Raw genomic sequence first — 11,571 nt, 5'->3', positions numbered from 1 at the left:
ATTCCTTTATATTTCTAATTTCGTCAGTTAGAGCTTTACCGTGAGCACCTCCAATGCTTACTTTAAAGCTTTAGAAGCTTCTACCACTTTTCCTTTTGAAGAAATGATCGGTTTTCATTCGCATTCAGTCCTTTCATGTTTTCGTTAATTGGTTAAAATACTGACTTCCATTTTAGATCCAGGAATTAAAGAATAAATGTGGAAGTAACTTTTTTTCTATGAAAGGAATTCTGTTTCTCCTGGCAATGGATAATAGACATGTTGTCTATTACCTTAGCTCGTAATCGTTCGTTCAAGTTAGAATCAACTTTTTAATTTTTCACCCCCGGTACGTTCTTACAAAACACTGTTGTTTACATGTGTTTGCATATTTTTGACATCTTTATGAGAATCTTCAGGCATTTTCCAAAAGAATGAGCTCTCTATGACAAATATTAAGGCGGTTAGAGCAATTTGAAAAAAAAAAATATAGCAAAATGTGCTTGAAAGTTCAACATACCTTGGGGTTAAAAGGGTTAAAACTCTTCACTAAGGCCTAGCTTCAATTAGGCCGATAAATTTCCTGTCAAATTTATGAGTATAGATATAGGAAATTGGACTTTTGTTGGGAATCATAACTAATTAGTCTTGTAACCGAACTCATGTTTTTATTCATCATTTGAGCATTGTAAACTTTTGCCCGATAGACATCGAACACAGGTAACAGAATCTCAGTTTATGTTATGGTTGTTTATACTTTCATAGCCTGGATAAAAGAAGGGGGATGTTACCAATGTTTGCAACAAATTTCATTGGTCTGTTGCAAGCAGCAATGAGTTACTAAATGAAGAATGAAAGCAAACAGCTTCAGGGAAAGTGAATGTGAAGGTTTAAATAATAAAGTCAAAATATAATATATAAAAACCTTTATTGAATAAATATAAAACCTTTGGCAGCACTGACACGAATATAAACAATGTGTTTACTTATCTAAGATTAAGGTACTCAGATTTAAGCTCGAAGAAGACCTTCAAGACTGTGACAACTTTTGCATCATGTTTATGAAAAGAAGAAGAAGGATAAGAAAAGATTATTATGGCCGTAACGTCTCTTCTATCCAGTCTCTATAGAAGGTTACGTCAGTGTAGATTCCAGGCACACTCTGCAAGCCACAGGAGGTGGATCCGTAGGAGACAACACCGACCTGAAGGTAAGGGGGTCCGCTGGGTCCTCCTAGGATCAGAGGGCCTCCTGAATCTCCTCCACAAGAGTCCTTTCCACGCTCGCCTCCCATGCAGAGCTGGAAAGAAGAATAATGTAGGTAAATTATATTGTTTTGGTAAGAACTTAGTCATATTATAAAGATACACAGGAAACATGGGTGTCAAGGGGGAGGAGGAAAACATTAATAAAGATATGGGTAGCTTCCGGTATCTAATAGACAGATACTTTTGACCCTTTAAACTTATAGAAGGCTAATTCCAAAAATAGTATCAACTCCTGTATTTTTGAGAATCAAGCAATTATGTATGTATGTATGTATGTATGTATATATATATATATATATATATATATATATATATATATATATATATATATATATATATATATATATATATGTGTGTGTGTGTGTGTGTGTGTGTGTGTGTGTGTGTGTGTGTGTAGTGGCATTGCGATGCCAATAATTTTAGAGAAGGAAGATGCAATAAATAAAACGAATAGAGAAAGTGTCTTTTTTAAATAGTTTCATATAGTGTTCAGCAGAAATGAAATATTTCTTGAAATAATAACGCAATTATATACTGCATACAATATAAGGATACCTTAAATTTAATTAACTGAAAGAATATACTGAAAAAAGAAAGTGAATTACAGTGACTAATTAAATGTTATTTTCTTTATTATCCTTCTATCTCTATAACTTTATTTTTGAAAAGAAAACACAGCAAGGAATCAAACGTTTGAAGGCGGATTCCCAAAGATAAGTTTCGATCACAACGTTCTCATGATTTTATTTTCTGCTTTTATTTTTGATCCAGTTATATTAACAGGAAGTATTGTAAATACTCAAGAAAACGTTATCCTCAAACTCGACATTTTTTTTTTTTTTTTTTTTTTTGTAGATAAGCTTAATTTTTTCGTAGTCACTTAATTTACAAAGAAAGCTTCATAAATGGTTTTGACATTATTAATTAACAGGAGAAGATTTACAAGCCCAGAGAGTCAAACGCTACCTCTTACAGAACAGGCCAGCATTGATTCGCGAGGGAAAAACATATGTATTGAATCTAATGGGTTAAAATTATTATATAGTAATTATAACGATAAAAAATAAATTATGAAATAAAGATAAGCGATAAATAGAAATATGAATTCCCTCTATTTTAGCTATCAAACCTAAGCTTCTTAAAAATAGAGGAACTCAGAAACTGACGATAAAATCTCAGATAAACATTTCTGACCAATACATTAAAATCGCAAAATTACGTCATATGGCTAAAAGTGTCACACTCGCTTCACTTGAGAACTGTTTCATATGAACACATTAAAAATCCATGGGTCAATTTTGCATGGCCAATCCGAAATCTTGCTAAAATTACTTCCGGTAATCTATCTTCTTGCACCGATGATTCGCACAAGGAGGAATCATTTAATTTCTCAATATATTATTCTTAGATTTGTCGTTTCACATAGTTTGCCCTTTTTGAAGGTTTAAAGGTGTTATGATGGTTACTTAAGCTTTAAATTAAATTTATTGCTGATTTAGCAGCGGAGTCTGTTTTTTTTTTTTTTTTTTTTTTTTTTTTTTTTTTTTTTTTTTTTTTTTTTTTACTAACAACCCCAAAATGCACAGGAATCCAGCACATTTCTAAATGAACCCCTTGAGTATTTGTTAAGGATCTCTTTACTTTGCAATGATGCAAGGAAACATGTGCCGGGTTGGTTTCAAGGACACCGTGGCCGTTACACCAAATAGCTGAAGATCAATCAATCAAGAGTAACAAATCATCCAAGCTCTTTGACTGTATAATCTAGAAGGGCCAAAGACGAACTGAACGTAATAATAATAATAACAATAATAATAATAATTATAATAATAATAAAAACACTCACCTGTTCCTCAAAAATGGTTCCACTGAAGGTCGTATTGCAATCGATTTTCTCAACGTAAGGAACGATGACCTGCAGAAGGCGGTCGCTGGTGGTGCCATTCTCGGTCATACCCCATCCCGTGACGACGGCCTCTGGTCGCTCGGTGGCAGATCTTATCATGGCGTTGCGGGCCGAGAGGCCCTGTGGGGGAAGGCACACTGGGTGGATGAAGACACCTGAAGGGGTCAGTGAAAAGGGAGAATTTAAATACGAGTTTCAGAGAGGGAGAAAAATGCATTTCGTGAATATTCGTATGAATCACGTTTGGTAGACTTTTGCTGTATTTATGAAGGTTCAAATCTGGCAGGTTTCAGAATTGAGATTGAAGACCCCAGTATGAAGCAAATCAAATCATCTATCTTATATAACAAAGAGCAATTTTCTGGCTATATATATATATATATATATATATATATATATATATATATATATATATATATATATATATATATATATATATATATATATATATGTGTGTGTGTGTGTGTGTGTGTGTGTGTGTGTGCGTGTGTGTGTGTGCGCGCACACGTGCGTGTGTATGTATACGTGTATAAATGAATATATATTTCTTGATCAGCGTATAACTACTCGGTCTCTCCCCGTCTCTCGGGTGAGGTGGAGAGGAAGTAGTCATATCCTAGTGCGAGGGGTTGTAGTTAGGAAAGGGGGAGGGGTGGAAAGTGTTGAATCTGTGTGTGCGTGTGTGCATATCCATCTAAATATTTTGCAGTCTTTTTTTGATGGGTCGCATATGCTAGTATGATGATATATGACGTCATGAGTGATCTTTAGTTTGCCCCATTATCTCCTTGAATCATCTAAGCAAAATGACCGTACCTGAAATATCAATCTTCCTCGAGAGCCTGATGAGAGCGATGTCGTCTGACTGGAAGCCTCTCTTGGTGTAATTCGGGTGAATTATGATTTCTTCGTGAGTGACGTTGACAGATGGGTCCGCGCAGATGTTACCAGTCAGCGTCGCCTGACAGTCTTTGCCAAACTGCTTCAGGTCCCAGTCACCGAGACCAATCACTTCCCTGTATATTGGAATAAATAATTAATGGTGAGTGCAGTCATATGGACTTTTACTGTTCTTTCAGCCAATAGCTGTTTTCTACATCCTGTTATATTAACGGAACAGCAAACGATTCCCAAAATGTTTTTTTTCAAAAGATAACCTTATGTTATCATGCTGAAGCGAAATTTTCCCATGATGTTAATCAAATTAAATGAGAAGATTTTTTTTTTCAGAGGCATAATTAATGATAGTGATAATGAAAATACTGTTGATAAGTCGATAATGGTAATGATTATATCTAAAAGTATACAGGAACATATACATATATACACACACACGCGCGCATGCATGCATACTATATATATATATATATATATATATATATATATATATATATATATATATATATATATATATATATATATATATATATATATATATATATACGTGCGTATGTTCGTATGAATTATTACTTACAATGACTTCACAGACAGGAGTTGGGGAGAAACGCAATGAGCAGCAGTTAGGATGTACCGGTCATTGATAACAGATCCGGCGCATAGGTATTCGATGTCGTCAGTGCCAATATCTGGAAGCAAGAAGAAGGTGTGATATGATAATAGAGAAGAAGAATTCATGAGCATATTATAACGTGAATATAATTCAGGAATATCTTCCATTAGTTCTAACAATCCAGTAAAATACCGTAAAAAATATGGCATACTTTTCGATCATGGAACCAAAGTCTGCCACAATAGATGAATAAACACAAACTTATGTATCTCTCTGCTTATATATATATATATATATATACATATATATATATATATATATATATATATATATATATATATATATATATATATATATATATATATATATATATATATATATATATATATATATAGTGATATCTCCGGTCTTGCCAGGGAACAGTTGAAGTGCCATTCCCCTGAATATGATTCCACATTAAATTCTCACCTTTATATCCAAAGACTGCCATCCATGGATAGTCACCAGGACTGGTAATATTCCCTCCGACGATCCTTCGATGGCTAGGACCTTGTCCGCAGTTTCTGGGCAGTAAGGATTCCCTCATTGTCTTAGGCTTTGGGCAGCATACCTATAGGTAGAAATTAATCAAAAAAAAGTTTATTTATTTTCATATGACAGGAGCTATCTGATAATCCAGATAACTCTTACCTTTCTTTAAAATTCATTATTTTTTTAGGTATAAAATGGGCAGAAACAGACAAAGCAGGTTATGGGAGAGGGCTACGTTGTGAATTGGTTCTAAGAAATATACTCTAGCTGTGCTTAAAGACAATGTCTTTAAACTTCTGATTTGTGATACGCAAGGTTTCTTTTTACACCATACCTTCCTAAAAGAATTTTATTCTCGCTGTTGTTAAAGAGCAATTTACGCTTGGATAAACCCTCACTTTTCTATGAAAATATCCTCTTACGCACCTTAATACATATCTCCAAAAATGAATGGCACTAGAGAAAAGCACAAAAACAATCACTACATTTTCTTCGTTTCACAGACATCACGTCAACCCTCACACACTTTGTACAATTCACTTCTATCTTGCATGTCCCCTTGTGTCTCCCTGATGCAAGGTAAATCCACCTTAGACCTCTTTTAGACCAAGCCATTAAAATGTTTCTATCATACACTTTTCACCAGTCTTTAACCAGTCTTTAATGTTGCATTTTCTCTACTTGAACAAACCACCTTAAAACATTCTGATTCATCTTCTCCCTTATGTTGACATTTTTTTTTCAATATCTTCTTAGTACCTTTAAATTTCTCTTACTCCATTTATTAAACTCAAACAGGTCATCTTAATAAAATCTCTCTTTCTCTCTCCTTTGCAGCCACCATTCATTCCTCATTTCCTGATAGAAAAGTCAGTACACTACCTTTGGGATGGTTTTGTCAATAAAGCATGTGGCTTCCTGTAATTTCCTGATATTCGTCAACGAAGGATTGCGCAGGAGGTTTGCCAGTACGGGACATTCTTGCAACGCTACGCAGTCGTGGGGACAGGAATTTGCTGAAAGGTCAAAGGATCCATTAATTTCATGTGATCTATGGCAATAGAGTAGGTAGCCTATAGATATCTATGTGTCTGCTAGGTTGACCTTACTAAAAGAGAATGGTTATGAACACCGTCGGAATAAAGGTGCAAATATTCATATGAACAAACCACAGAGAGCATTAACACGCAAAGGACCATGGCAATAGTAAACAAAGAACATCAAATTCACACAATGCTTTAAAGGAAGATGAACTGTTGCTTACGCCGATCTTAGACCCAAACTAACTATTGATCATCTTTCACAAATACAAAAATAATCTAATACATATGCAAACATATTTGCATACACAAGCACACATATAACTGTAAATAAATACATACAAATATGAACATGTGTATGTATATGATTAGAGAGAGAGAGAGAGAGAGAGAGAGAGAGAGAGAGAGAGAGAGAGAGAGAGAGAGAGAGAGAGATTACATCTGCAAACAAAGCAGGAAATCCCTACTTACCAGAGTGTAGTCTCTCTCCCACGGGATTTTTTAGCTGTTTTTATAGCATAACCAAACTCGATGCGTAAAAAAGTTACGTGATATTGTTGCTATCCTCTACAAAGGCATATCACAACCAAGTTTTTTTTATGGGCAATTAACGTTTATTGAGCTTTTAATAGGGCACCTGACCTTGGATTACATAATATTTTAACATTCAGACCCAAAATTATATTTCACGGGGATGAAAATTATATATCGGAACGTATCAAGTTTAAAATGTAGGCCTAGTTCGCTGGATAATGAGTTACGGGACCCCTCTTATTACGTTCCTCGTTATAAAGAGTTAGGGAACGACGAATAAAGATTGAAATTTCACATTAAAAAGAATGATATAAACTAGCGACTCTTGGGTTGATAATCACCGCATAGCCCAGGGACTAAGTCTAATGAACACAACAAAAATGATCTATTTTCCTTTCCATTTCAGTGAGATAATTTACGTGTAGCATATATGTATGTATGTATGTATGTATTTATTATATAGAAGAACACACACACACACACACACACACACACACACACACACACACACACACACATATATATATATATATATATATATATATATATATATATATATATATATATATATACAGAGAGAGAGAGAGAGAGAGAGAGAGAGAGAGAGAGAGAGAGAGATAATCCGATATTAAGTGGTATTTATGGTTTATATACACATGAACACATCACACACACACACACACACACACACACACACATATATATATATATATATATATATATATATATATATATATATATATATATATATATATATATGCGTGTGTGTGTGCGTTCATGTATATAGAAGCCATAAAAACCTCTTAATATTGGGGAGAGAGAGAGAGAGAGAGAGAGAGAGATAATCCGATATTAAGTGGTATTTATGGTTTATACACACACACACACACACACACACACACACACACACACATATATATATATATATATATATATATATATATATATATATATATATATATATATATATATATATATATATGCGTGTGTGTGCGTTCATGTATATAGAGCCATAAAAACCTCTTAATATCGGGGAGAGAGAGAGAGAGAGAGAGAGAGAGAGAGAGAGAGAGAGAGAGAGAGAGAGAGAGAGAGAGAATCCGATATTAAGAGGAATTTATGGCTTATATACATGAACACACACACACACACACACACACACACACACACACACATATATATATATATATATATATATATATATATATATATATATATATATATATATATATATATATATATATATATATATATATATATATATGTGTGTGTGTGTGTGTGTGTGTGTGTGTGTCACAAGCTTTACTTTTCCGGTGTGGAAACAGGAAGGATATAAAGACGTGATTTGCTAGACACTTTAACCCTCGCGTAAATAAATTTACATTAATATGAATGGAAGGATGTTACATCAATAGAGAAAAAATATTGTTAGAGTATCTCGAAGGAATGGACAACCTGATGCTCTGGTGGATACAAATAAAATAAAAGAAAGATTTAAATGGGTTCCCAGGTTTTAAACCTTTTAATTTTAATCATTTCTGGGAAAACGACGTCTGAGTTGGTAAGGTTTCTAGGAATTCTCCGCACCAAGGCCATCTTCATCTTAATCCTATTATTCATAATTACATAATCCAGATTTTCTTCTTCTTTCTGCTTCTCGTTAATATTACAAGTAATGTTTTTCATCTTATCATTTATTAAAACCTACTGACTTAGACACATCTTTGCTTATAAATCTAACGTTCCAAGTGAGTCATGCTTTGTAAAAGTGAGAGAGAGAGAGACGCTTCATTCAAAGCAAACATCGTCTTAGCTAGCCTATACTAAGTATAATCTTAATGAAATAAAATGTAAAATGATGTTTAGAAGCACGTCATTGCTTTCTCCATTTTATGTTCTTTAAGTGAAAAAAACTTTGATAAAGTTGAAGCAAGGCCGTCAAACAACAAAAGACTCGTGAACCGCTTTCAACAACAACTTCGTCATCTCAATTTGAGGGCGGTACCACAGGTGCAGTTGCCATCCCAGGAAAATCCATGTGGGAATTTCACTTACAACATGAAAAAAAAAAAAAAAACCTACGATAATTCCCCAAAGTATATACACTAAAAGTATATTTAGACTATTCTCTTGCTTGAGGGTACACTCGGGCACGCTGTTCTGTCTTGCTTCTTTCCCCCTTGTTTTGTTAGTTTTTATAGTTTATAGAGGAAATACTTATTTAAGTGTTACTCTTCTTAAAGATTCTATTTTTCCTTGTTTCCTTTCCCCACTGGGCTATTTAGCATCCTGCTTTTCCAACTAGGGTTGCAGCTTAGAAAATAATAATGATAATAATAATAATAATAATAATAATAATAATAATAATAATAATAATAATAATAATAATAATAATAAAAATAATAATAATAATATCAAGAATGATGCAAACTTTATGGTAAAGTTTCATTTCCTATGATGCATCATTAGGCGTTTTACTATCGCTCCTATATAGCTCTAGAAATAACACTAATTTGCAACACAACGATTTGATTTCTCTAAAACATGCATCCCATTACATATTGTGATTTATACGAAACGCTGCATTAGTGTATAATTTGTCTAACTATACGTAAGCACATACAAATAAAATGAGAAATACAGACAGGCTTTTTGAAAAATGTAGGAAAATATTGAATTACTTACATTGTGAAACAACACCTTCGACGAAAAACGCTAGGCTCACTGCACACAAGAGCTTCCAAGAGACGATCTGTGGGGAAAGGAAATATTGTCATAAATGTTCTTTCCGTGTTATCATCATAACATTCATTTTAGTTGTTGTGATATGTACAACAAATAGTTATATACTTGAATAAACAAACCCAACAACTTACGTATTTTATAACATACAATCACTTCGACAGCAAGACTGCCTCGCCACACTCATAAATAGAGGAAAGTTTACGATTAAAGAAAGTTGTTAGCGGAAGAAAGCCAGTAGTTGAAGAAAGTTCGTTGGAAGAAAGCTAAAAGAAAAAAAATGAGCGGCAAATGATGCGAGTAAAATGAAACTTACCAGAGTATCCGTAAAAAATGAAAGCTAGGTCATAGAAAGGTTGATTTCATTATGCCTTGAGAGAAGTTTTATTCACAATTTCTAATTGAGAGAGAGAGAGAGAGAGAGAGAGAGAGAGAGAGAGAGAGAGAGAGAGAGAGAGAGAGAGAGAGAGAGAGAGAGAGAGAGAGCTAACATAGTTCTCAGCTAATAAACTGAAGATGTGAATCTTGAATAATAATAGAGGCGAAAAAAAAACATGGCTGTAAGTGTAAGACTAAGGAAAATTGCTTTCCCTTTATAATGAGTTAAAAATACTTTTTTTTTATATCTAAAGATGTACACAATCACGCACAATTATAGTAAAAAATACAAACACAACATATATAAATTTATATACACACACTCATATACATACATACATACATACTGTACATACACACACACACACACACACACACACACACACACACACACACATATATATATATATATATATATATATATATATATATATATATATATATATATATATATATATATATATATATATATATATATATATATATATACTATATAGGTGTGTGTGTGTAATGCCTTAAAACTTTATCTTCAGAATATAAGATATTGTTAAAACATATCATCTATCCTTTACATACCAAAGTGTACAGACGCCTGCAAATATGAAATATTCTATGTAGGCCTAAGTGCAACAGCAACGCGAACACTAATTAAACATTAACCTAGAAAATGCTGAATACCTTCAAAGTACAGAAACTGGATCACTTGCATTGGGTCATTGAACGTCCGGAATAAAAACTTGTCCACGTGACCAAGAGTCCCAAGGACTAGGCCGATAGGTCATTACAAGTAAAGGAAAAATTCGGATTGATGATGATTCATATCATCAAAGATAACGAGTAAATCAGATGAAATCTCTATATAGAATTATATATATTCACAATTATCAGTCAGAAGAGCTAAGGAAATTTATTCAACATACAGTACTAATCAAAGATGCAATAAAATCTAACTTTCCATATGGATGCAATCTATTGACAGGAATCACAAACATAAGATCCTTTACTGGAAGTATTTTCCTTTTTTGTGGAATTTAGTAAAAACAGCTTACTGTAAGGTATTGAAATATAATTTTCCCGTATAAATATGTAGGGGCAGTATTCATACTTTTTCCGCACACATACTGTATATATATATATATATATATATATATATATATATATATATATATATATATATATATATATATATATATATATATATATATATATATATATGTGTGTGTGTGTGTGTGTGTATATATATATATATATATATATATATATATATATATATATATATATATATATATATATATATATATATATATATATATATGTGTGTGTGTGTGTGTGTGTATAAAACTCTGTTGTAAAAATCACAGATTTCTACATGTTAATAACATAAAAATGATAAGATAACTTACGGTACGTGTCATTTCCTCGATCTCAAATCAGTGCTAAGTATATTAAAAACGCAACCTAAGAACGATGAAATATGAAGGACAAATAAGTTCTCTCAAAGATACTTATGTTCACTGTCTCCCTCTCAGATCACTACTGAATGTTCGTTGCAGGTGAGGGTTGCTTTTAATGACCATCGAGGCTCGTCCCCCTTCCCAGAGTATCCTCCAGAGGCCTTCCGATGACGTCATGGAACTGTGTTGAACGTAAGCGTAGGATGTGCTGGATGATGGTGACACGTAC

At 33.1% G+C, this 11,571-nt stretch overlaps 1 protein-coding gene across 1 annotated transcript; it reads right to left on the bottom strand.

Annotated features, from left to right (window-relative positions):
• Positions 1 to 888: 888 nt before the first annotated feature.
• On the bottom strand, positions 889 to 11,449 carry LOC137654295 (phenoloxidase-activating factor 1-like). The gene is made up of 8 exons (XM_068387921.1): positions 11,292 to 11,449; positions 9,454 to 9,520; positions 6,077 to 6,210; positions 5,132 to 5,273; positions 4,628 to 4,739; positions 3,970 to 4,169; positions 3,094 to 3,308; positions 889 to 1,279 (listed from the first exon to the last, which is right to left on the bottom strand). The coding sequence occupies exons 1-8, from the start codon at positions 11,301 to 11,303 to the stop codon at positions 1,073 to 1,075; spliced, it is 1,089 nt and encodes a 362-aa protein (XP_068244022.1). The 5' UTR covers positions 11,304 to 11,449; the 3' UTR covers positions 889 to 1,072.
• Between the last annotated feature and the right edge of the window lie 122 nt (positions 11,450 to 11,571).

The sequence above is a fragment of the Palaemon carinicauda genome, chromosome 15 (assembly GCF_036898095.1).
Source record: "Palaemon carinicauda isolate YSFRI2023 chromosome 15, ASM3689809v2, whole genome shotgun sequence".
Lineage (NCBI taxonomy): Eukaryota > Metazoa > Arthropoda > Malacostraca > Decapoda > Palaemonidae > Palaemon > Palaemon carinicauda.
This window is presented reverse-complemented; position numbering and strand designations above follow the sequence as displayed.